At 44.6% G+C, this 27598-nt stretch overlaps 1 protein-coding gene across 1 annotated transcript; it reads left to right on the forward strand.

The window, feature by feature from the left end:
- Positions 1–1106: 1106 nt before the first annotated feature.
- On the forward strand, positions 1107–13069 carry LOC119168036 (uncharacterized). Its single transcript, XM_037419484.2, has 5 exons — positions 1107–1255; positions 5853–5896; positions 8007–8387; positions 12068–12106; positions 12946–13069. The coding sequence occupies exons 1-4, from the start codon at positions 1219–1221 to the stop codon at positions 12092–12094; spliced, it is 489 nt and encodes a 162-aa protein (XP_037275381.2). The 5' UTR covers positions 1107–1218; the 3' UTR covers positions 12095–12106; positions 12946–13069.
- Positions 13070–27598: the final 14529 nt, after the last annotated feature.

Here is a 27598-nt window from a genome sequence, read left to right on the forward strand (position 1 = left end):
GAGCGTTACAAGTGTAATTTTATTGAGAAGTATGCGATTTCGGTGGGCCGAATGGGCAAATTTTTCTTCGTAAGCGAGTATATTCCAGATGGTCAACTGGCTTCCCTAAGAATATGTCCCATATTTGGGTTGTCCAAAGTATTTTCTGCTGATAATTTTTAGCTTAACGTGTTTTTTCCGTAAATAGCAGCCTCTATGCGTTACTGTGGATTGGAATTTTCAGCCTCACCAGAAATATCCTATATAAGAGAGCTGCTACTCGAGTGGCTCAAATCAGTGGTCTTTATTCACCGCTTAAGATCGTAGTAGTGTGATCGTTTGAATTCTTATTACAATAACTGAAGGATGTTGAAGCTAAATGAGGATTAAAATCATGGTATTGAGCTGCCTGGGAGAGACACACTCTCTTTTCATTGAGTGATGCACTTATATTCTTTTAAGCTATATCTGTCTGCAAGCCAAATATAGGCTGTTGAAACGTCTTGAGGCGTTGTGCGCCCGACTACAATGGGATGACAGTCGGCGCCAGGAACGTGCCAGCACGTGTTTTGAATACTGCATTATTTAGAGAAGTGGAAAGAAATCACGTAACTCAACGCTGTCACTCCATCTCATTTCTGAAAATAAAGGTCCACACAGACTTTCCTCTCTCTTGTCTTTTCAATCAAGTCAACGCTTTTCTTATTGTTAGCTTTTTTGTAGATGGTCCGTTTCGTCAAAGCATGAATATAAAATATCCGCGGCTCGATATAGTCGCCCCTTTCGAATTCTTTTTACCAGCTGTCAGGCGCTTCATACCTGATGCATTGCCAGATTTAGAACTGGGCTTTCATTATTTTTGCCACACCTTTAGTGACAGAAGCATATCTGCGAAATCTTACGATTTGAGAGGAAAGTGACGGCTAAAATTGCATTGCGTTAAAATATAAGAGTTAATAATAAAGAAAACTCATATGCCAAGTCATTCTCGCGTCAAATCTCGGCATAGGGCACATTGAATGGGGACAGTTCTATACTCCATTGTAGGACTGTGTTCCTTTGGGATGGCAAACTATGTTAGTTAAATATAAGCAGTGTACTGTCAACAAACATGATGACTTCGCTTTTTGAACATCCAAGAAGTCAGCTAACATTTCTTGCCGCTTTGCTTTTGCTAGTTTGTTTGGCACCTTATTTTAAAAAGTAAGGCACTAGTCGGAGCGTGAGAGGCCGGTCAAAATGGGCTTCCATAGAACTGTTGGGCTGATCGCCTGCGGTAAGTGATAGGCGTGAATCAACTCACGTCTTGTACCCTGTCAATCGTTGTTCCCTACAGCCTTGTTCTCTCGCGCTATCTCGTGGGTCTTCCCAAAATCACACTTTAAATGCGAAAAAATTTAATATCGAACCAACAGAATACTGAGCATTTCTACTTTTCTCTGTATGTATCTGTCTTTGGCCCCGTACGTTTGCGACCCCCATAGTCGTCCCTTTTACTTGGTGTATATCAAAATCGGCACAGAAATATGTGAGTATACAACACACATGGCGCAGCGGCCATCGGTTGAATAACATGACATGCTAAATTCGTTTAGGGGCCATCAAAAAAAAAAAACGCGGACAGTGGGGCTCTACATGTTCCGCTGTGTGGTTTACTTTCAAGAGGTTTTAGCCTAGATAGTTATAAAAGCCAGCACAAGTCGTCCATGATAGTAGCAGACGATGCTTGTATTGTTTTATAGCCCCCAAGGTCACTTCTTGATGAAAACTGCATGTCGCATTGTTCGCGTTTCTTCCGATCCCCCATTTTACGTCATGAAACCGACTCCCAGGGTGACATGCGGCTCATAGTTGCCTACTACGTACGACCCGTGGACGGTGGAATGTGAGCGTTAGCCACAGGCGGTTCTGATTCTATATTCACCGAGCACCTTGATAGCTGCCGTTAAGAATTTAACACTTTTTTGATGAATAAGAGAAAGACATACCATTCGTAATATTTGGCAATTTCGATGTAGCCAACAAACACTTACACATGTACATTAAGACTCACGAATCTATATGCCGTTGTTGCTCATCCCCGTGAGAACACGCCAAGGAAGATACTTACACTTCATCTTGAGGAAAGTAACGTCGGTGCTGAGACGTCAGTGGCGGCATTACGTCGAAGAGAGCGCCAATGTTTCGACGCCAGCGGGCTAGCGTTTCCAGTAAGCTCATGATATGGACACTACTTCATATTTTACTAATAGACGTCCATCCTTCTCATCAGACTTAGCTGGAAGGGTGTCACATATCGAACGACTCACCGATTGCAAAGAATGGTTTTTGTTTTTGGAGTGCGCGATATTTGCCCTAATTTCTGCAACATAGCCAGCCGACATTACTCACACTTTTTTTACTGAGGCCTGGAAAGTCATGTCCTGTAGAAACACCAAGGTGGCCTTTATCAAGAGCTACAATTATGTACATGTTCATAAGAGCAAGCTCAAACGAAATTAGTTAAACAAAATTTATATCGCACCGCCATGGACCAATGGTAGAAAAACGAATGCTTTGGTAACATTATTTATTATTCTCCAAGGGAACACACTAGGCGAGCTATGTACTTATCGTTGCAGAAATACATAAATATTGTTAACGCAACAGCGTTTTTGTGAAGCAACAGAAATGCTGGCCTCGGCCTCATTGATTGCGAGAGAAAAATTTTAGCCCTGTCCACGACCAACAAAATGAGAAAGGTACAAATAAAATATATAATAAAAATCTTCAGTTTAAGGGAGGATCAAACCTATGCCATAGTCTGCGTGGCAATAAAATGTCCTAACAGAGAGCTACGTTATTGCTTCATAATTTTTTCAAAAAAAAAAAGAGCACGATATGAATGTCATGTATTGGCAGAGGTCTCCAGACGCATGTAATAATGCGTGACTGAAATGTACAATAGTACCAGAAGGAAGGAAAGTCTAAATTTAAGGGCTCGTTGTTTTGTTATACACAACATTCTGGAGAACTAACAAACAGTAATTCCCGAGAAAGTATAAGGAGTGTTATTAGAGTAATTGTAATGTAACTCTGCAGAAAGAAAAACGCACGAGAAAATGGCTTTCCACCGGCAGGATAACGTAAAATTTTTTGTTGCCAATTACGACATTCCTTTCGGTATACCCCCTCTGTTGTACTAAAGAGGAGCTTTACATACATCGCGTTTTTCCCGATAGCACTGAACTTCTCTGGGCCCTGTTTATGCGATTGGCGTGATTTCATAAGACGGAACCTTTCACTACACGGCTTGGTTGTCACTCAAGTTTAAGAATGTTTTAAAAGTGGAACTGTAGAGTCTAGGCATAGTTTGCTGGTACGATACAGAAATTATTGTCATTGACTGGCTCGCACTTTCTACCTTCTCTTCTTCATCATCGCCTGCGTTTGTCTTCTGCTGCACTCAACTCGCGTCAGTTTCTTGTGTGTGGAAAAAATAGACTGATGGAGGACAGAATGAGCATAGAGAGAGTAAAGGAGTAAGAAGAACTATAGAGAAAAAGAGAATTAGAAACAGCCTATCTGGATCATACTTCTCCACTAGTTCAGACCGTCCTCGAAAGGTGAAAATTTTGCAATTCTCCCCTCACATATGCTGTCAGTCATTCGTTTTCCCGTTCTCAGGCAACTGAAGCGATCTTCGAGATCAAAGACGTTTATTGCTCATCATTGCAATTATGATGGCGTTTTAAATTCAAGTGTGCTCCTGTACAACTAACCGATTATGTGATTTTGTTTTTTTTTCACAACTTTCAAGTTCTTGTTTGGTTAGTTGGGACTTTAAAAAATACTTTTTTGATTATGTTTTTATGCTATTTCCCAAAATGTCTTATACTAGCTTTTCTAGGCGGTACTTGTACTGTTGTGTTTTAGCTAACGTCGTATGTACAGAACGACGCCTGTATGAGATTTTTTTAAATATACCCCTCCCCTCTATAGTGCCTCTGGGCTGGATGCTCCATTCCACCACAAAAAGCACCATTATATACACAAAGTGGATGATGTTAAAGAAGCTTGCTCTAAGGTGCACGGGGCAGCTTTTTGGTGAGACCGTTTTTGTGAGAAGGCTTGTTAACAAGCCGGTGCATGATGTGTACGCCGAAGGCAGCGTTGTCGGGCACATTCCGCGGCTGCCATTGCACACTGTTGGCCACGTAGCAGGGCCCGTTAACCACCAGCTCCTTTATACCATACTGGCTGCTGCTGTGAGTCTAATGCCTAACTCTCATAGGCAGAAGACGTGGAGCTGCAGGAGTTTTTCAACGGGGTTGAGAACAGGCACGTGGGGGGACTTGGGAGGATATCGATACCCGTGGGCAACAAAAATAGTAGGAACTTGTCACCTGCTGCCGAGCCTACGAAGCAATAAAAACAAAAGTAAGTGTAGTCGCGAAGAGGCGAGCTCATGTGCTGTGGAAAACCGACCCTATGGGTGGCGACGCACCATCTAGTGAGCATCGCTCAGATCATTGAAGAGGCGATCAGAGCGGCGACCTTCAGTGACGACCGGAGAAGTGCTGCGAAATGGAAACACTGTACCGCGCACGGGCACCGGACAGGGCGCCAGCTCAAGGGGCAAGCTCCTAAAGTAAACAAATAAATAAAACAGAAAAATCTTCGCGAGAAATTCTCAGTTTAAGGTGGTATTAAAATCCGTGTTGCCAAGGTCTAAAAGAGAGCATTTACTTATTCCGCTAGCCAGAAACGCTACTAGAGTATGTCATAGCTTAGTATAGTATGGTATGGGAAGGAGGTGGGAAGGGATGATGACGAGGAAAAACTTGAAGGCAAAGAGGAGTAAAATTGTAAAACGCAGCCTAGAAAGAACGAGAAAAAGAGAAATATGTGAAAAAAAGGTGAGGGAAAAAATAGAAATATATATGAGTAAAGAATGGGCAGGAGATCAAGAAAGTGGGGAAAAAAGAAGAGAAAGGAAGAAAGTGAACAGCATGAAGACAGGTAAACAATAGTGACAAACGAAACGAGAGTGAAGAAAGCAAGTGACAGCGAGGAGAAATGAGGTGAGAATGAAAACGAGGAAAAGAAGGAAGAGAGAGTGTCAAGCATAGTGTAGAAATAGTGAGCATGAGAGGAATTGAGGAGAAAAGCAAATCTGGAGAGAGCACAAAACATTGACAGAAAAGGAATCAAAGACACGAAGAAAAAGGGATAAATAAAGAACGAAAAGGATGAAAACAAAGATTAAGCAAGCTAGAAACAAGAAGAGGGAAAGAAATAGAGAGAAATTATACAAAAAAGAATTCTGAGTAATAAAGAGAAATGAATAAATAGAGAAAGAAATGTATAAATGAAAATAGCAAAAAATGACGCAACACTGGAAACAAGAAAAAATGTTGGTGCAGAAAAGGAAAAAAACTAGAAAGAAAGAAAAAAGTAGGCTGCCCAGCACCACACTTCTTTCAAGCTTAGCTAAAGTGGTGCAAAGCTGTGCTAATTTTTATACAATGTGTAAACTAATAGTTTTTGATTTTGTTGAAAAATCTCGTGGGTGGGTATGAAGTCATGTGACTCATATTTGAACATTTCAAGGTTAGAGCGAATATAGCTGTTCGAAATGGGTTGCGATAACCAATAACCACTGTTGTAGTCACTATTTAGGCCAGCTTGCTGTTTACAACTTGAAAAAAAATCTTGTATTTTTATGAACTATCCGCATTGCTTTATTCCGCAATCAGAAACTGTACAGCTGTTTTGTGGAAATAAACATGCTAACAATTTCTATATATTTTGTTACCCCGTAAGTTAGATACAAAGGAAGGGTTGTATCAAATTGTAGTTACTAAACTCATGCGCTTTTCTATCCATTTCAGCGATAGTGTTCGTAGTTATAGCAGACATCGCCTATGGACAAAAGGTAAGCTTACCGCTACCTCACTGGAGGTTATTGCGCAAACAAGCACATATACTTTTCTTATCGTAAGGAAGAGCCTCTGTTCTGTATTAAGAATATAGTGACAATCTCCCGTACCACGCTGCTCTCGCGTGTTGTCGTTTTTTTTTTTGTTTCCCAATTTTGATTACTCTTTCGTGGATGCATACGCAGCGCTGTTAAATCTCAAATAGATTGCGTTGTACTCATGTGTTCGATTCGAGCGTTACGAAAAACACACTTGTCAAAGCGAAAAAAAAATACGGCAGATGGCACTCATCATGGCAGTAGATGTCATTTGAATCAGTAGGCAATCGGCAGCCTAGATGGCACTTTTTTATTGCTTGAAGTTGAGCGTCACGAGTTGGAGCAACTACTTTGTGCATCCCTATTAGTTATGCGTTTGACGCGGGCAGACCCGAAACAAGCGATATTTTTCAAACGGGGAGGAACCACTTGTTGAAGGTCTTTACTCATATTAGAGCAAAAATATCAGTTTTATGAAAAATTAGGTGCACTTTACTGTGCGATGATGTGCATACAATAAGAAACGGGTTCTGTCGTATTTCCCAGGGTAGGGAAATTGGGAAGTTTCATAATTTAATATGCGAGTTTGCTTACAATGTAAGAAAGCTGGTAGTCAACGCTACCGCCATATATAGTTGACATGGCCGCGATACTAGGCCCCTATAGGATCTTTTCTGTAAGCAGTATGAAGCACTACCTTGCGTACAAACTGTCAATTACCTGTGGCTCATCCACTAATATTTAGGCCATTTTGGACATTTAGTACGTTTTTCACATCTAGTAATTTTTGACATTTCACATGTTTTTTTCTACAAGAATATGTGATTGATTGTGCTGAAGTTTTCCCAGATAATACCTTAATCCCTTTCAAACAGTTTGGATCTACAAGTTTGAGAACTGTGTGATATATATTTAGGAAAAAAAACTAAATTATTATTTCGAAAGTCTCTTTTTTCACACATGAAATGGGAGAACAAATTTGTTTTTTATGGCGCGATTCTAGAAAATAATTTTTGCAGCTAGGAATTGATACTACTAACATTAAATTCAGCACGCCAATTTTTAAGGTCATGTTGTTCTTGATTTGTGAGAAAAAGTAGGCGACATTTTACTCAGTTTCGTTCTCGTTCGAATTGCAAATAGCGAAAAATGCTACAGAGGTCAGACCACAGAAAGCCATGGCGAGAAGTTTTGTTCTTGAGTTTACAAAGTTTCATAATAAAATATGGAACAGTGCCTGAGATATAAATCTCAAATCAAGATAACCCAATTATAATACCACACCTCCTCAAGCATTCATCGAACCAATCAGGTTTTATGCATTTGGGCTACACGCTCTGATCATTGTTTATGCACTGAAAAACTCACATAGCAACGTGAGATCAGTTCATTACGTATACGCTAGTCTTACGAGACAACACAGAACGTGCGTGCCAATGCATGGCGCAGCAGAGCAGGAGACAACTCACATAAAATAACTTTGGGATATGTGTAAAAGAGACCTAATTAATCTAAGACTTCCCATGAACATTTTAATGTCATCATGATTTGCTCCATAAAGCCAGGAAATGCAGGTAAATAAGAGCATGTTCGTTCTTCACATTTGCGTAGGTCGTTCAAAGGTTGTTTGAGGCTCTTGTAGTGCTATTTAGGACGCTGTATATGAGCGAGATATTGCCAAATACTCCATTGATTCTGTTGTGGGAGGCTGGAGTAGGTATTGCTGCAAAAAAGAAAACTGGTAATGTAGTCATCTGGGCACTACCGTGTTTGACGGCAATGTTGTTAATAGAACACCACGTTCTGTTAACATGGTGTTGCGAAAGGCAGAACAAAGAGTGCAGAACCATCTCAGTGTCTCTTGCCCTGCTACGATCTGCCCCTCTTATATATATAGAATACCAAGTGAAAACCATTAAATTCCTTCCGGACACAAGGACTACCAATCAGGTTTATAGGCATTGCGTGAGTCACCCAATCCAGGCGCGATCCAGCAGGTGTTGTTCCACAGAAGCACGCGTACGACTAATCGTAGGAAAACGTCTTGGTTTCTTTGCATGCGAACAAGGCTGACGGACGAAGCAAGCCACCGTCAACAACGAAACCACCGAAACCACCGAATGTACCTACCAAAGCAACCAAGCCAACGAAACCAGCCAGTGTACCCACACTTCCGACGAGACCAACAAAACCCGCCAAGCCACTGAAGAACTTATTCCCACGGAACCCACCGAAGGTACCTACCAAAGCAACCAAGCCAACAAAACCAGCCATTGTACCCACACTATCAACGAGACCAACAAAACCTGCCAAGCCACCGAACAACTTATTCCCACGGCCTCCCGGCCCCGTGCCTCCGTTTCCTCCTGTACCAGTGGTGCCAATGCCGAAGGGGCCTTGGAAAGGAATCTACATTGTCTACCCACCTATCGACCTTCGTCTGGCTCCTGTAAGTTTTTAACGGCACTTGCGGTATAATCTAAGATGAAGTAATCATTTTCTGTTTCTCTTTTTGGCCAATGCTGCATCGTCATCTGCACCCCTCAATATCATACTGCGATTTTGGGACGTAAAACCGAAGTTATTATCAATAGTATATATAGCCGTCCCGTTAACTATCTTATGAGAGCTTTGCAAGGTTTCACTCACCGAGACGATAGTAGGGTGCGTTTAACAATGAAGTGAGCTGTATATGTGCTAAGTAGGGAATTATGTCAGAGAGCAACACTGCAGATAAAGCATTTTTAAGATAAATTCAGGAAAAAATATGTTACTGCCAATGCGTGGCGCCGGGTACTCCTCTTAACTTGCACAAGAGTTGTAGTCGCAAAATAGAAAAGAAGCGTAAATGTATACAAAAGCTCAGGGTACAAAACTCAAGCATTTAGTTCAAGTTCTCCAATACGAAATTCTATCTTCACAAGCATTGATAGAACACTAGCCTTTATGCGGTGGATTTGTCCACACAAATTATAAAAGTTCTCGAAAATCTTGTCGCATTCACTCAGGTATCTTGAGAATTGGCTCCTAAATGCTGCAGGACAACTGCAAGAATTAGGCTTTCACGAAAAATTCCATCATAAAATGAAAACACGAAATAGCGTAGCAAAGCATACTGGTGGATATCTACGCAATTTTTTTTCATTCCCATTTAGTACTTACGTGATGTATCACAACCTGCCTGCGTGTGCCACAGAAATTTGTAAATTTTTTTCGTTGTGTGCCCACAAGTGTTTGTATTGATGGAGGCCAATTATTAAAAAGAATTTAGTTTCTCTAAATGTTTTTTCAAGGGCCATCATAACTTTCTGTGTAAACAAAAAAACCGTGTTCCTTTTTTTTGGAGTGTAGCCGTTCGGTTTAAAATAGCAGAGCTGGACTCTACAAAATTCGGGTATAAGGCATTGTGAAACACGAAGTTATATTCTATATTGCCTAAACTGATGAAAGAGGTGTAACTGGCCACCCACTTTAGGACCAAGTATGCGAAACCTTTATCCACATTATGGGGTGCCGCCGAAGTAATCTGCCACATTTAGTGCCCATCTGATTGAAGTCCTACATTAATTAGACCTAAAACTGATGATTGTCTATGCTGAATGCCAGCTTCTTGCACAGCTCATTTGGTGGAGCGACCGCATGGACAAAGAGTTGGTGCTCGGTTGTTATCCCTGACTAGGAAGAATTTTTTGCCAGCTGAGGCACATTTGTTACTTTAAAAACTTATGACATATTCATGGATTTCATGATAATGAGCCCGCGAAGCAGCCCGATTGTTCGGTGTTACCGTAAGTCAACTGTGTACCAAGAGCTTGACCCCTCACGCATGTAAATAGGTGCCATGTGATGTGCCACTATGCAGGGTGCCCCAGCTACCTTCAGCCAGAGCTCAAAAATGTTCTTACACGCGCAATTACAACGCGACCAAATGCATGCTGCTGCCCATTGGCTGAAGTTAGTCAGACTATTTTTTGTCAGACTAAAATAGTGTTAACTAGACATGTTTCATAAACTAAGTTTTTATGGAACGAAGATGGATAAAAAATTTCGAAGATAAAGTTGTACATCGCTTTGCAAAACTTCTAATTAGACAGTCTCGTACTTTATATCTGTTAATTATCACTGTTTTCCTGCCAACTGAAAGTGCCTGCGAAATACAAAAAAGCAATACCACGTGACAAAGCCACTCACCCGCCAGTGCACACGATGATTCTAGTGCATGCTCTCTAAGGTTCCGCGTACGAAGACTATAGCATTTGTCTGAGTGTGCTGTCTCGACCGGACCGCAACGATGGAGGTGACTTTACGATGAACACGTTTTGCTATCGGCCACAAAAACGATAACCGCTGTGACTGCTTACCGCTGTCATAAACCGTTTCGAGGGAAGCGTATCGTTCGTACGCGGAACGTTATAAGGAGCACAAAAATCACAGCGTGCATGGGCGCGCCAGTCGGTTTGTCACGTGCTTTTTTTTTGCATTTCGCTGTAATTTGTAGTTAGCCAAAAAACAATAATAATGAACAGATTGAAGTTTGATACTGTCTAATCGGACGTTTTGCAAAGCGATTGACAGCTTCCTTATTGGAGTTTCTTATCCATCTTTGTTCCTTCAATAGTCAGGTAATTGAATATATCTATTTAAACAATATTTTAGAACAGAAAAAAATAGTCTGAGTAGCTATAGGCAACGGTCAGCCACATGAATTTGGTCGCGTCATAACTGCGTTTGTTGGAATGTTTTTAAAATCTGGCGAAAATAGCTGGGGCACGCTGTATACCAAGTTTATTGGTCATAAATATTATGTTGTGTAGAGCTGTGAATTTCGTTTAGCCTTCACAATTACTGCTTCGCGGTGTCGAATCCAGCCTGAAGTTGGCAATGACGAAGTCTACGCCCTTTCGCTTGTGGTTGTTGGCTGTTTCCTGTCATACGAAATGCACCGTAGAGCATATCGAGGCGTGATGTCATCACCATTGTCATCATCCTCATTGTCATCGTCATGGTGCATTGTGGGTACCTTGCATGTGCTGTGCCGTGTTGGCAGAAAGAGAATGTGTGGTCTGGAACTTGCGTTGTCTTCATTGTCATGACTCATCAAAATCATCGTCATCTTCAGGGGCAGTTCTTCTTCACAATGCCAACAGACAAGTAATTCAACCTCAAGGAGCTTGCCCCCCGAATACTACATGGGTTTTGTTGCTTATTCGCGCTGCGAACGCGCGAATGTCATTTTTTTTCAACCTCCCCCTATTACGGCATTTCAGTTTAATAATAATAATAATAATAATAATAATAATAATAATAATAATAATAATAATAATAATAATAATAATAATAATAATAATATAGTAATGTTCTTCTTCCTATTATTATGCATAGTTACAGGAAAAATGTTCGTGGAAATTTTTATGTTCTAATTGCCTTTGAAGTATACTTGAAATAACACAACTTCTTAGCAGGATGAACCATGGAGGCTTGAAGAGTTCAGAAACCATTCATCGGAAAATGTCACTGAATGTACCGAAAAGACGAAGTGATAACCTCTATCTCTAGGCAACAATTTCTGGTCACTTGCAGTTAAAGCATTAAAGATTTCTACGGAAAGAAATGCGCAACCCAAATCGGGAGACATTCTGCGGGCGCAACTATCGCGTTACGAGTAATGATGTACACAGGCACCGAATTACATTCATGACACCTGTAAATGCTGATTTTGTAGCGTTAGCGGAACAAAGCAGCTTGTTTGAGTGTGTTCGCGACAATTTCGATCGAGCGCTGCTGTAGTAGTAAATCACAAACACAAAGAATTGTGTGCAGCTCTGGCCACATGATCAGCCTGACTACTAGGCTGCGCAAGCTGCTGACACACTATTAAAGAAGCCAAAACTGCCTCAAAGTGTCGCGCCACGGAGCTAGACCGGGCTGCTCGCACGCTCTACACTGAAGTAGGCGTGCAAGTTCAAGCTGCATACGTATATTAATTGTCACGATATTCGCCACACGGGGTCACTCACATTCAAAAGCACTCGTCAATACTAGTAATTTAATCAATTTACAACATTTAATTTTGTCTTGCGGAGTATGTGTTAATTATAGGTCACAATATTTTATGTTTTTGTTTTTCAGACAAGAGTTAAGTGGGACACCTTGTAGAGTGTTCTCAAGGTAAGCATATTTTAGCACACATACGTGGTTCGCGCACAACAACAAAGTAGGTTTAAAGCGAGGAAAAAATGGAGGTCGCTTAAATGGTAGTAGCAATTGTAAGCACATTGCGCGTTTGTCAAGACCCCTATTTTCTTCAGGAAAATATTTATTGCGATTTTTCGTCGACTTCGATTCTTTAGAAATATTGAGATTATTATACTGCACAACAGTTATTGAGAGTGGCAAATCTACCCCCCCCCTCCACTTTTATTGTCCTAATTGCCGGTTCGATTGACTTGGTCATGTTTAACAACGACACGAGCCCAACGTTCGCGTGGTAATAGTGCTCAGGCTTTGGACACGAAAGTCGCCGTTTCAACGCTGACCGTGCGGTGGCATCTTAATGGGAGAATTGCTAGGCCCGTGTGTTGTGCAATGTGAGTACACATCAATGACACGACATGGCTGAAATATCCGAAGCTTTCACCATTGCGTGCCTTGAAACAGTACCGTTGTTATGGCACGTAAAATCTCTGATTTTATAGGACAGAATGCACAACTCAGGTTAGGTGGCAAGATATAAATGTCAAACCATGTCTTCACAAGAGCTTGTTGCCTTGTCCAGCCCTGAAATTTCGATTACGCCGACGGCTAGGTGAATAACCCCAGCTTTTATACTCAAAATTGTCTGGACGTAATGCCCCTTGCTATGGCCAACAGTACTACAAATTATATATTAATTATGGCACCCCTTAATTAACTGAAATTGTGTAAACCTAGAAAGCTTTCAAGGTCGTAAACTTAGACCAAGGTGTAATAATCGTGCAACAACATTTTTCTCTCCTCCTTATTTTCAGAATGAAGAAAAAACTTCTTCACAACATTTAACACCCGGAAGATACTAAACAGCGTGAACCAAACTGTGTGGGGCTACACTGGGGCAAGAACAAAAAAATAAAAGCCATTTCCTTAAATTATACATTATGGATTGTGCAGCAATAAACATTGCCGAAGCAGTCACTATATAGAGGGCTGCAGAAATACAAGTTGCAGAGAACATTCAACACTTTCGAAAGATGCAATGCCAGCGCGTTTAACAGTTATGCCTGCGTATACCCCAAGCGTCCTAAGAAATTCATAATTAGGAAAACAATCGACAGATCCTATACATTGTGGGAATTGGTCTCATGAGAAAAAGTCCACGAGTATTTTGTCTATGCCTTATTTTTAGGTTTTCGTCCAACAGCTACGAGCTGGAGTGATGTGTTTTTGTAAGTGCAGTAGCCATGTCGACGGCACTGGAGTTTACAGGGTAACCTATGGTCTGACGTAACGTCAGCACTCATGCAGGCGCACAGACGTTACTAATATGAAAACGCAGTGCAAGTTCTATATAGTGGTATGATGCGAATACCACTCGTTAACGTATTCTTCCGGGTTAAAGAAACTGTGAATTAGCTGAATGAATATAATTTATAGCAAGAGATAGCTGGCTGATTCATAGGAATTCAAACGCAATATCAACTTGACTGCTATAGAAGCTCAAGCCACACTGAAAACAGTATTTACGTTGGACCGACCCTACGCCTTTAGTACAGGAGTACAGATGTACAGGATGTACGTCTGCGTAAGGCCATTTCCTTGAAGGGGCGCTGAAACACCTTTTCAAGTAACCATGGAATGAATTCACTGAAAGAGCACATTGCCTCCCGAATTAAACGTCGCAAAAAAATTTAAGAATACGTCCAGTGCGACTGGAGTTACAAAGGTTTGTCGCAGGCTGCGATTGCGTTCTCTCTTCTCTTGTCCCGACAAAAGAGGTGGAAGCTAAGTAGGGAGAGATGGCATGGCCACAGAAAAACGTCACGCGCACCTAGTGACCTTGATCACTTCTTTATTTTTTTTCTTGTAATGCGCGGCTTGGTCAGTGTGATCGCTCACGCGCGCATGCTAAGGCAAGTAGCAACCTCCAGTGGCAACCTCTGTACCGAGCGAGCGCGCCATGTTCAAATCAGCCAATGGTTGATAGATGGGTCGTTGACGTGTGATTTTTGGGCATATAGGGTGATTTGTCGAGGGAAGAGAAAGCTATTTTTAGCTGACTTTGAGAATTTATTGTGAGTGCCCGGCCGCGTGCTATGGTATATTATTTGGCTTGCGTGTTGTCGGGAGCCTCTACTACCAATCGGCAGTGTTTTCTGACCATGCTCAAAAAGCGTTGCAGGGCCCCTTTAAAGCAGCTTCCACACGTGCCATGGCTCTGTGCTAGAGTGCATGCAGAAAACTTGGGCTTAATTTTTCTGAGATCCTGGTTTAATTTAGTGAAGGTAGTGGACTCAACGTTTCTGGTGTCGTTTTTTCTAATGATTTTGCACTTAAAGTGCCAATATCTGATTTTGTCGTTCCTTGGTTGATATGAACTGTCAATATTATGTGGTGCATATCCAAATACCATGGACCATCGTGTACGAGCATATGCCACACATGTCTGAAGGAAAGGATTTGACTTCGTACGCGACATGATGTTCATGTTATTTATGCCATGATCAGATAGACGAGTTAGTCAAGGCCTCTTACCCTGCTGTACCTATTTCGGTTTGCATCAAGTTTAGGGTGCGATCACGTGAGCACCTGTGCATAAGTGGCTTAATAAATCGACAAATAGACAGATCAAAAAGCTGAACTGTTCATGGTTCGCTAAGGAATGCTTTGAATATAAAACTACCATCCCTGCTTAAGAACTTAGGAAGTCTGAAAATGCGGACTACTTCCTTCCATGAACTGCAGGGAACGATGTAATGCAAAGCTATCAGCAAGAAGCGCTCTTGTACATATTGCGACTTTAGTAGACGTGCTACGATGGTAGTCAGCCTCTTTTGTTAATGAATTTGTTGTATGCAGGAGAGGAGTTTTGCGGGCACGCTGACGTCTCTACAAAGCCTAGATTGTGAAATAGAGAGACAAACTTGCTAAGCTGCCTTCATGTGCTATAATAAAGAGCGTTCACTTACGCTGTCTTCGGGAAAGACCAATGCTGATATAAACGTAATAGATGCAAGCCGTGCAAATGCAATACTTATTACATCGATGACGGACACTGCACAGCGATAAACAACATCAGCTAGGTAGCCCCGGATAACAGTAAAGGCTGGTGCACACCGGCGACTGGCAATGGTCGCGCGACCAATTGCGACTGGTCGCAAACAGTCGCGAATGGTCACAAACGGTCACAAAGCGACTGCTTTGGCAAGTCGCTTCCTGACTGGTTTTTCAGTCGCGCGACTGCAGTCGCAAAGCTGCTGGAACTGATCAGCGATGCTCAATTTTCGTTTAGTTTTTTTTGTTTTTATTTTATTGCGGTGGCCTCCTGCCGCCAGATACAAACGGGCGCGTTGCTCTAGGTCTGTGGCACCATGGTTACCACGGAATACTTGGCTTGGAGATGGCGGGGCGCAGCAGCAGCGCGAGCAGTGTCAAATTTACATGGCGGCATTCGCAAGAAGCTAAACATAGCCAAAGTAAAGATAAAATAAATTGTGCACTATCTTTCGCCCGTATTTAGAATCGTTTTGTCTTGAACTTGACTCGTCACCACCTTCAATGCAGCGCATATAGTACGCGTTTGTACTTCATCCCTTGACACCGGATAGAGACACCGCGTTCAAGACGCGTTTATGGTGCATTGTAGGCTGTGACAAGTAACCTTGAATTCAAGGACCGTTTGTGAATACGTACCTCTCTCGGAAATACTCCTCGTCACCTAAGCACAGCTCAAGAGGTAGGCGGCTTGCATGGCCGGCCAACTCTCGCGAGCAAAATGACAGTCACATCCACCACCAGCCTTTTTTCTTTCGAGGCATCTGTGCCGCCAGCGCTTACACCATGACGCAGTGCACCAGCACCACGACAATCTCTTGTTCTTCGCTTGAATCGAACTCCTTGACGCTGTTGGAAACGCTGTGCAAGAACGCACGAAAACAATGAATGCGGCGCGCTCGGTTTGCTCCGCTGACTCAGCTCGCGGTGATCTGCTGATCGGCGCTGGTCTCCAGAGCTTCCACCGATAATGAGATCCGCACGTGACTTTCTGGTTTTGCGACTTCCGGTCACTCGTATGCAGCCTCTGCCGGTATGAACATTGGCCGCTTTTTGGTCGCCATTCACGAATGCTCACGCGAACGCTGCTAGTCGCCGGTGTGCACCAGCCTTTTTTTACAGTTCTCCAACATTAACAAATGCAAGCCGATAAACAAATTCTAAGAAGCTATAGCCAATTGCACTTGTAACTTGGTGAACATAAATCACTGCAGGACAAAACACATGTACTAAAAAACAACAGCGGCCATTCAAACAAAGGTAGCCAGCTCCAACCTCTCTCAGCACAAGACAAGGCTTACAGTTGGTGAACAGGGCTAGACCACATTGAGTCAACTCTAATCAAAACTGAATGGCTGGTTACCGTACTGCCGATTTCAGCTAGCACCACAGGTGAGCAAAACGATTTGAGCTCCATCAGACTCAATAAAGAAAAATAATTTTGCACATATGACTCATTCGTAGTCAGATACATAAAACTTTTACTGAAGACTCAGACTCAGAATCACGATGTTTTGCCTCAGCCGCACTCGCTAGGAATCATATTTATCAAGACGTTTTTCGAACGATCTCACTCAGAATAAGACCTATGAGTATTTTTGTCAAGTGGACTCGCCTGAGCTATAGCGCTCACCAAAATGGTCCGCAAGTGGGCTCACTCGCACTCAGACTCAGCAAAATGTAACACAGCGGGACTCCCTTGGACTCAGGCTGAATGAGTCTGAAAGGATCGACCATTGAGTCATTTTATCGACCTATGGCTAGAACTAACGGAGAGTTGACCAACAAGTTTTGACATCATTAGCTAATCGCTGTTCGATAACTGTTGTTTTATGCGAGTAAGTAGGCGACGTGTCACGAGGTCGCTACACGTCATTTCTGCTACATAAGGTGTAAAGCAGTGTGGCAAAGAAGTGAATAGGCGAAATAATGCTTCACCATTTAAGCCACTTGTTGGGTCATTCCCTAAACTTCTCATTATTTATGACATGATCTGTGAATAATTTTTTGAAATGTGTCAGGTATTCATGCACTTTTTCAGCAAACTCTTTCTTGGGACACTTAGAAGCAAAATTTGGGATTGTCTGTCTGTCGTACTGCCTGTCACACAATTCAGCCACCCGGCGAAAGTTTAAGCACTTTCTGGATGCTCAGTCATTTTGATCTGGTGGCTGCGTTCGTACTTGTCAATATTGTCCATCAAAAAGCAAATAATGCTCATATCGCAGGCGTCACATCAATACATAAGTATTAGGTGGCGTGTTCTGCTTTACTAGAAAATACATATATATGTAATTCTAACGACCCTGGTGTTTCTTACGCTGCACAGAAAATACGATGCCATGCACGGAAAAGTGCCCAGCCAATGGCATGGTGCGGCCACCTGCCTGTAGCTTTGGGTTCTGCACAAGCTCTTGTTTCCCAACAATACTTCCCGATGGCGTCCCTATTTCGTGCAGCAGCGGCAGGGAGAAGACTGTCGTCGTTTTATTACATTTGCAGCAAGCACATTTGCAGCAAGCAAAAATGGCCCCAATTTTTCACCTTGTTAATAAAACGACTGCAGCGGCCTAAAAATATGCGCATCATATTATTCTAGTTGGTCTTGCCGCTATATACACGTAATATACGTTATGACGTGTCATTGATTTTTGTTCTACACAGTATAATAAGGTAGTGTTCAAGAGTGGTATGAAGCACCGGTATTTTTGAGGACAGAGGAGATTGTCAAATATTTCGAACCATTTTAACTTAGTGTGCATCTAAAAGCAACAGTAAAATTCACTTTAGACGAACAGTGCTACAGCGGGACGAAAAAGAAAAGGACAAGACCAAGAGCTGACTGACAACGTCGAGAAATAATTTCACCGCAGCGAAATCTATACTCTCGGAAAAAATAGGTGCTTTCGAAAGTTGAGTGTGTACCAAGAAGCCTTCATCAACGCTTTATATCAGTCTATATTAGAAAAACGTTCTACCTTCAACATTCAGCCTCTGCTTAAATGCCCCGCTAACTATAAAAACGAAGACCTTTTCAGAAACAAAGAATTTTGCAATTGCCAAAGATGTTTTAAGCCTCAAATTAATGATTTATTGAATGATATCTAGAATTTAGCGTCCGAAGACAACAATTTGATTATGAGAGACGCCATGGTAGAGTGCTCCGGAAATTTCAACCACCTGTAGTTATTCAACATGCACACAACTCTGAGCATATGAGCCTACAGCATTTTCACCTCGATCAAAAATGCAGCCGCTACAGCCTGTATTCAATTGATTGATTGATATGTGGGGTTTAACGTCACAAAACCACCATATCATTATGAGAGACGCCGTAGTGGAGGGCTCCGGAAATTTCGACCACCTGGGGTTCTTTAACATGCACCCAAATCTGAGCACACGGGCCTACAACATTTCCGCCTCCATCGGAAATGCAGCCGCCACAGCTGGGATTCGAGCCCGCAACCTGCGGGTCAACAGCCGAGTACCTTAGCCACTAGACCACCGCGGCGGGGCCGGTATTCGATCCCGTGACCTGCAGGTCAGCAACCGAGTATCTTCGTCACTAGACCACCACGGTGGGGAAAACGTCGAAATAAATTTGGATATCGAAAAACTTGGTGAAATTCCACGCCCTCGAAAAAACAACTAAAGCGCACAAGTAAGCGAACCCTAATTGGTTCGCATTTAAATTATTCAAAGTTGGTTCACACTCAATGCGAAAGAAGCGAGCGCTAAGCAACAGAGATAAGAATCACATAGGACAGGCTCTCAACTTTCAACAGAAGTTTACTGAGCAAACTCGACAATTTTCACCAGCAAGCAGTGGCAACTGCATTCGTCCGTAATCCAACCGTTAACAGAAGTGTCAATAGTCCACCAAAAACAACAAATTATCTCTACGCACTATTGCCGAATCATAGAAAACGTCTAAGATGAAAGAAAAACGCAACACTTTTGTTTAATGGTAATATCAGGTAGAATCCTGACATTGCGATTGATCGTTGCTGTGAGCAATTTCCCACTCAGCATAATAATCGTTACTTCGAAATTGAGTTCCTGCCCTGAGTGTTTGTTGGCTATTGTCCCCCTCTCATAGTGCTCCTGTTTTTCGCATCTCATATTAGGTAAGGCGTTAACGTTCACGTTAGTATAGCATAAAAAAGCGCTACAAGAATACATCCAACGTATAGGTAAAAATTAAAAGAACAAAAAATGGTAGCATATCCACGGAGTGAATGATGAAGAGTGGGGCGAAGCATTCGTCCGTCCATTCGTTCTTGCTTCCGTTCGTCCATGCGTGCGTCTGTGTGACCACCCGTGCGTCCATCCGCCCGTCCGTGCGTGCGTCTGTTCGTGCGTCCGCACGTTCATCTGTGCGTCCGTCCATGTGTTTGTCCATGCATCCGTTCCTGCGTCCGTTCATGCGTCCATCCGTCCGTGCAGTCATCCGTGCGTCCTTCCATGCATCTGTCTGTGTGTCCGTTCGTCCACCTATTCAACAGTCTAAGTACCACCATCTCGCATCTTTTCATCATATATTCCTCATATAGAAGCACCGCCATCCAGCGCACATTCCAAGGACTGAACGAGAGGAGACACACGCACACCTTTTTACGCCTTGCGTTTCGTGTCTACTACCCACCTTCAACCACCTCGAGTTCATGGTATATACTAGTTCACTGTATTCAGGACACTGCGGCCCAACGCTCGCTAAACCTTTCTGAAACTAAGGAGGTTACGCTCATCGAGTATAACGTAGCAATGCTTCCTTGTCAGATAGTGCTCAGTGTACATACCAATGGCTGCTAAAGGGTAGTGAGATACAGGAGAATTGGGCTTTTATTTAACGCGCACGCTGCGATTTTTTTTCATTGTTCAACAACGCACAAAAGAAATCTCCCACCGGCACCACCTTTGAGGTCAAAATGTAAGACTGGTTGCACACTACGGCTACTACTACGACTCCGAGGGACGAACGGGTGCCGCTATAAAGAGCTTCACCCGGTTTGCAAGTTCTAAGGACGTCCCTGATCGTTCTACGTGAGGGGCGTCCGTCAGTACGAGTCTAGGTGCCCGTCGCGTCTTGGACGCCTTCGAAGGCGCTTGTCTTCGACGTTGTTGTCCCTATGGGGACTAGTGCCAAGACCGTCGTTAATGCGACGGCCTCAATATTCGCCCTGTCAGAGGTATACTGCGTGCAGCATCAGGGAGCTCGAACCTTTTAAGTCACCGTGAAGAGCATGGCCTCCATGTCTCTAATCGTCAATGCTGGCTGCCTGGTGATTGGCGGCGAGCGTGTTCAAGTCGTTCCCATTGGCCCACAAGTGGCCAACGTCGCCTGCCTGTTCCTGCCATCGTTCGTCTCAAACGAAGCTCTCGTCTAAGCGTTATCCCCACATGGCAAGGTGCTCACTGTCACCAGCGGTTTCCGAGCGGGCGATGCGGCGTACTCACTGGAACGCGCTATGTTCAAATAAAGATGAATGCCGCTAATCCTGTGCTGAACTACCTGCGCACCTCCGATCACCGTGCTACGTTTGACTACCGTGGTCTCCAGCGTGTATGTCGTAGATGCGGCTCAGGGGACCATCTACGAGCCCAGTGCACAACACCGTATTGTGGTCGCTGCAGTGTGCACGGTCACGTTAGTGAAGGATGTGACCGCCCGTGTCGACGCTGCGGCGATGGCCACCCAACTGTGGTTTGCCCTGTCCGCCGCTCTTACGCAGACGCTGCCGCTGGTGCCTTTCCACCACTGATACCGGCAACGGAACCAACTACCGACTCGGGGGACGCAGAGGAGGTCACCGACGCTAAGCTGGCCTCACCTCTACAAGTTCCTTCAAACAAAGCGCACAACGAAAGCGCGATTGTCGATGCGACGCTTGGTGCGTCGGCCTCCCCGCTGGTGCAGGAACCGTGCGTTTCGAAAGACGCAACGCACTGCCCTGAAAACGGCGTCGGCGTCTCTTCTCTGACGCCACTTGATGTTCAGTGCGCAAATGACCTCAATTCTGAGGCTGCTGCTGTTGGAGTTGACCCTACGAGCACTGTTATTTCGGAAAACAGTGGCGAAAATACCACAGACTCTTCTGTTGCGGCCGCTCCGACCATTTCGACATCGCGTCGTACACGCGAAAAATCGCCCACACAAAGGGTGCCTACACCGGCCTGCCGAGACGTGGACAGTGCTGCCAGCATCAAAGATGTGGATCCAAACTTGCCGGTGGCTCAGTCTCTGAAGATGGCTTCAGCCTAAGACTGGATAGTAGCATCGGACTGTCTAGTCTTGCCGATTTTGACGTCGAAATGGGAGCTCCGCCTGAAACAAAGCGAGGGCACACTTCCAGCTCTTGCTCCGATGAACGCAGTGATGGCCGTGGTGATTCCCAACGGTCCAAAAAACCTCGACCCTCTTCTGGAGGGTCGAACAGTACGTTGTAATTTGGTTGAGCAAGTCTCCCCTGGAGACTTTCCAGGACACCGTCTAGAACTATGCGTCCAGGTTAGTCTTTACTTTTTATTAAGGCTACTACACTGCATATTATTATATTGAACGTTCAGGGTTTTCGCAGTCTGGCAAAGCAGGCTGAAGTGATTAGTGTCGCCCGCGCTGCAAATTGTGATGTTTTGTGCCTCCAGGAAACCAATTTCTTCTCGCTATCCGACGTGCTTGCTTTTAAACGAAAGTTCAACCTAGATTGTTATTTCTCTTTCGCTGCATTTCGTTTTACGGGAGTAGGTATTATTATTTTTATTCGAGCTCTATTACGGGATCATCATAATTTTTACGATGGCGTGGGCAGGGTTTTGGCTTTATACTGTAGCTACATTTCTTTCAGATTAATAATACTGTGTGTGTATGGGCCAGCGCAAGCTGGACAGTCTAATGACTTTTTTAGAGACCTGGATGTGTTTCTTGACGGTCGTGATGTCATTCTGATTGGCGACTTCAAATGCGTTCTAAATACGCGAACCGAGGTACAAAATCCTGGCTGGGGTCGGTCTGCTTAGAATTCACGCGAGGTGCGTCGCCTTGTCCACCACTTTTCATTACTAGACGCGCACAGTGTAGTGCACGAAAATACCTTTGTTTGGACATGGCGACATGGACGATCCTCCAGCAGGCTCGACCGGGCTTATATCCCATGAGCGTTAGAGGCGTTTGTCTCCGATTTATGCGTTCCGTCCTTCCCACGTTCTCCTGTGTACGTATCTGATCATTGGCCTATTGTCTTGAAGCTCGAAGTTCCATTTTCTTTTTCAGAAAAGCCATGGCGTCTTTATGTTCGCGCCCTGCAGGACGTGCGCTCAAGATCAGATTTGTCACGCGCAATACGTGTGTCGCTCACGGCGTCTGGTCCTGAAGATTGGGATGCACTTAAAACACAGTGGCGCCTACGCTGCGCAGTAAAGGGGCGTTCGCTTCGTCGACGCGTTTCTGAAGAGCTTGCTGATACTGCGATGAAGTTACGCATTGCTTTGCGCGCCGAGACGCCCTCTCCTCTGATGCGAGCGTGGCAGCGTGAACTGCGTGAACGCTTTCAACGCTTGACTGCTGCTTCGTCCCTGGAGGCAGCAGCATGGCGCTGTAGACACAACCCATGTGCACATCCCGAGGTGCTGCGCTACGCGAGACATTCGTTTTTTGGGCAATAAGAGCCATCTGTCCCTATGACAGCACAAATACCACCTGCGCAGCGGCTTCCTGCGCGTGACCGATCTGTTTTCTTGGCGCATTTTGAAGCAATGTCGTGTACGGCCATGCGGACTAACTGTGATGAAACACCGCCAATGCTTAGAAATTTGCCCCGTATTCACCAAGAAGCTGCGGATTACCTGCACATCCCTCCGTCAGCTGAAGAGGTAAAGACGGCACTTATGAAATGTGGAACGGCCCTAGGGCCAGACGGTTTTCCTGTTGAGTTTTGCTTGACCATTTGGGATAAGATTGGTGCTATCTTTACCGCGGTAATCCGGCGATGCTACGAGGACGGAGTCTTTCCATCAAGTTTTCGAGATGGACGCATTGTGCTTATTCCAAAGGGTGGTGCTTCCTCTGTTAATCGTGAAGATTGGTGACCTATCACGCTCCTCAACGTTTACTATAAGATATTCGCGGCGGTAGCCGTTCAACGTTTGAGGGGTCTGTTGAACACCCTGGTAGGTAATCACCAGACTTCATCAGTGCTTGGACGAGAAATACACAGCTTATCATATACCACACGGGATATCATAGCCTATACTCTGTCACGATCTGCGCGTGGTATCCTTGTGTTTTTGGACCAGGAAAAAGCGTTTGACCGACTAGACGACGCGTATATTTTTAGTGTGCTCACAGCCTTCGGCTTTTGTCATTCGTTTGTGAAAATGATTAAAAATACGTACACTGGTCTGAAAAGCACACTAGTTCTGGATTTTTGGGAAAGTGCCGCTTTTTCCATAACACGTGGGGTCCGTCAGGGATGTCCATTGTCTCCTGTGCTATTTGTCCCCAGCCTTGAGCCATGCGTGCGTGCTCTTGACGCGGATTCACGCGTCCGGGGTCTTGCGCTTCCTGGTAGCGGTGTCGTGAAAGTCATAGCTTTCGCTGATGATATAACCTTGTACCTTTCAGATGAATATAGCCTTTCACGCAGCCTGCTTGTATTTTCCCAGTATGGCGGCATTTCAGGGGCAGCGTTGAACTTCTCAAAATGCCGGTATTTCTTCATTGGCTCTCGAAACTCCAGGCTTAGCGCCGATTTTCCCATTCAGCCGGCCGCGTTCCTGCGTATTTTAGGTATTTTATACAACCACTACGGCATTTTCGAATCTGTTTGGTTAAACGCTCTCGAAGAAGTAAGAATGAAAATTCAGGATGTACGGGATTTTGACTTCCCACTTCTTGAGCGGAGGTACCTAGCGCAGACTGTTTTGCGGTCGCATTTGGTACCTTTCTCACGTCGTGCGACCATCTTTACGCATCGTGCGATCACTGCAGTCTGCTTTGTGTTCTTTTTTTTGGTCAGGCGGCACTGAGTTGGTCTCTCGTGCGGCACTGGAACAGCAGCGTTCTCAGGGAGGCTTTGCTTTCCCTTCAGTGTCCATACGCAGTCGGCTGCTGGCACTGCGCTTCTTTTTGCGCCTAGTGCAAGGGGAGGAGTCTCCCGCACGAACGCTGGCATATTACTTTCTGGGTACTCACCTTCGGCATTTGATGCCTAATGTGAAACTTAACAGGGGGCCGCAGTAAATAACACTTCCTGCGTTTTATGCAACAACTGTTGCATTTTTTCGCTATGTCAAGTCGAGCTGTCCTGGCATAGATGTTTTGAACAACCATATAGTTGAGACAACTGCTGCTTTGTTGCTTCCGTTGGTCCGACCAGCCCGCCGTGCTCGCTCAAGACGGGTGTCTTTGAGCACCTTAACGGCTTCTTTTCTGCCTGGACACCTCCGGGACTTCATGTGGCGCCTGGGATGGGGTGTGCTTCCCACTCTCGACCGCCTCAAAAGGTGAAGAATAGTCCAGTCAGTAACATGTCCGAACTGCTCCCTTCGGAAAACAAATTAGCATTTTCTGATTGATTTGTGGGCTTTAATGTCCCAAAACCACCATATGATTATGAGAGACGCGAAAAAAATCAGCATTTTCTGAGGCATTTTATCATTGCCTCCGTTTTTTGGAGAGCCGTACATGCCGGATTTTACTGCCTCAGAGTAAATCACTTCGTTTCTTCTGGGCGTTGTTCTCAAGACCGCTTCGCTTGTTTTCTCATTGTTCCCGGCTGTTTCTGCCTCTGCCGCAAGCGCTGCGAGGCGGTTGCAGCGGGCCACCACCACCGCATGCTCTACTCGATCCTAGAACGATTGTACTCGGAGCTGCTGTCTGTTTCTCCGGAGGAGGTCTTCTTCTTCGAGGAAGAGGAATTTTTTCGGCACTGGTCTTGCCCTTTTGTGTCGGTCTATGACGGACGAGTGAAACTTGTCTTTCGGCCGGCCTGGTATTGGTAGGCTGATCTGTCAATGCGCCGGCAGAAATGGCATGCAAACATGTAAATATGCAAAATTTACATATTTATGTTTTATTTGTGTCTCTTGTTTACCTTGAAGTATTTTTGTGGTTGTGTTTGTGTGCACCTTCGAATGTACATGTTCTTTCAACGTCATCTCATATCCATGTTCATGTAAATGACGCCTGTTTTGTCATCATCGTTAGAGCATGTCTAAGAAGGAAATGTTCTGTTGAGTGTTATTGAAGTTTTTTGCGTCTCTCATAGTGGTTTTGGGTCGTTAAACCCCACATATCAATCATCAGTGTTATTGACGTTTGTGGCAATAAATTTTTTTAAACAAATCTCTTCATCTTTTTTCTCTTCATCTTTGCATCTCTTCTTTGAATCGACGAATAGTGTACATCTGGTCACATGTGCTCGTTAGTGATTGTTTCTCCCTTCGAGGATTTTCAAGCAGGCTCCTAAAAACAATGCTTCTATTTCAGAAGGTGCGTCAACCTAAATCTTAATATGCAACCTATAAGTCTTCTTTTTAGGTGTTAGTGGTGGACGTCTCTACATGACGTACTGGCCCTGAAACTTGCCTCAGGAAGGGCACCAAAGCATAGGTTCACCACATAGGCCATGCGCCTACTAATAGCTGGCGAGTACTCTGCAGAAAGCTTGATTCAACCTTATCTCTGTGATGGTCTTGGTAGGTCGAAATTCCCGAAAAATTTTGTTGCAAATTACCCGCTCCTAAAGTCACCTACGGTCTCTGAGCCGTTCTTCTTCGAGTATGGTGATATTCATCCAGAACAGCCGCAGCAGCTTTGCTTCATGAAAGAGAAATAGTACGACAGTTGTTGCTGGTTGTTGATGAACTGGCGCCATCTTGTTCGCGGAGCTCTGTGCATCGCATATAGTTTAATAAATAAGTTACGCGTAACATTATTGGTGGAGGTTGACGACTCCCGTACTTCGATGGAGACACGCAGTGGTTGAAACACCGGAACTCTTCGGCTACTTCAACTGCCAGTACCTCATCACCACCGGCCTGTCTAGCCGAGTTGACAACCTACGTCACCCTGCCACCCCATCGAGATCCTGGCACTTTCTCCGCTGACGGTACCATCAACGTTGACTCCTGGCTGCACCGGTACGAACGCATCAGCGCTACCCACCGCTTGGATAGCACACTCAAGCTCACGTATGTTCTGTTCTACCTCGACGCCACGCCGCGTACATGGTTCGAAACAAATCAAGCCGAAAGCATGAGGTGGGATTTCTTCAAAGCGAAGATTCGAGGCCTTTTTGGCCGTTCGTCTAGTCGTCATCTCGCTGCCAAGAAGAGGCTCGCCACTCACACCCAGACGTCTACTGAGTCGTACGTCTCATACACTCTTGACGTTTTGGCGCTTTGTAGCAAGGTTGACCAGTGCATGCCGAAAGACCAAAAAGTTAATCACGTCTTCAAAGGAATTGATGACAATGCCTTCAGCCTGCTGGCTTTTAATTATGTCATGAGCGTCGACACGATCCTGAAAGAATGCTGCTGTCTATACCAGGCTAAAGCCCGCCGCGTCACCCACCGCGTCACGCGCCTGCCGAACACATCGGCTACTTCCTCATGTGATGATGCCTTCCAACAAGTTCCCCGATGTGACAACCTCACCCGCATCATTCGTCGCGTGGTCGAGGCTGCCCAACCAGTATTCCCTCCATTACGAATGCCTGATCCTTCACCACGATCTCACTGATACAAGCTGTCGTTCGTCAAGAATTATCGAACATCGGCTTACATCCTGTTCAACCAGTTTGCCCTGCCGAGCCTTTTTATCGTCGTCCCTCCGCTCCTCGCTTTGGTTTCAACTAGTCTCGACAACGCGATTTGTCCGAATGGCGTACACTGGACGACAACCCCATATGCTTCAACTGCCGACGCGTCGGTCATATCGCTCGCCACTGCCGCAATCATTAGTTTCCGCCGGCCCATTTAGGGCCTCCCCTCCAGGCCACTTCTGTCGACCAGTCATCCTCAGCTTTTGATTTCGATTCCCCTATGCCGATCACATTCTCTGATTTTGTCGCAGCTCTGACGAGACCTCACTGCGCTCGCTCGCCATCCCCTGCTCACCGTCAATCTCGTTCGCCCCCGCAACGCCATCCTACCTCTCCGACCTATTCGCAGTGTCCCGACGGAAAAGTAGGCAGTGCAGCTTCTGCAGGTGGAACTGCATTGACGACAACCTTTGCAAGAAATCCTCGTGTAACGTTACCAACCACCCAGAATCTTTTGAACATTACTTTAGACAATGTACCTGTGCGCGCGTTGATCGATACTAGCGCGCATGTGTCCACCATGAGTGCGGCTCTTCGTCGCCGACAAAAGAGTGTTGTCACATCCGCCTTGAACCGAGCCATTCGAGTCACC

This window comes from Rhipicephalus microplus, chromosome 6 (genome assembly GCF_043290135.1).
Source record: "Rhipicephalus microplus isolate Deutch F79 chromosome 6, USDA_Rmic, whole genome shotgun sequence".
In the NCBI taxonomy this organism is placed as follows: Eukaryota; Metazoa; Arthropoda; class Arachnida; order Ixodida; family Ixodidae; genus Rhipicephalus; species Rhipicephalus microplus.

Coding starts and splice junctions, on each gene's coding strand:
- LOC119168036 (XM_037419484.2), top strand. CDS start 1,219: ATGGGCTTCCATAGAACTGTTGGGCTGATCGCCTGCG. Junction 1,256..5,852: donor TGTTGGGCTGATCGCCTGCG/GTAAGTGATAGG, acceptor TATCCATTTCAG/CGATAGTGTTCGTAGTTATA. Junction 8,388..12,067: donor TCGACCTTCGTCTGGCTCCT/GTAAGTTTTTAA, acceptor TTTGTTTTTCAG/ACAAGAGTTAAGTGGGACAC.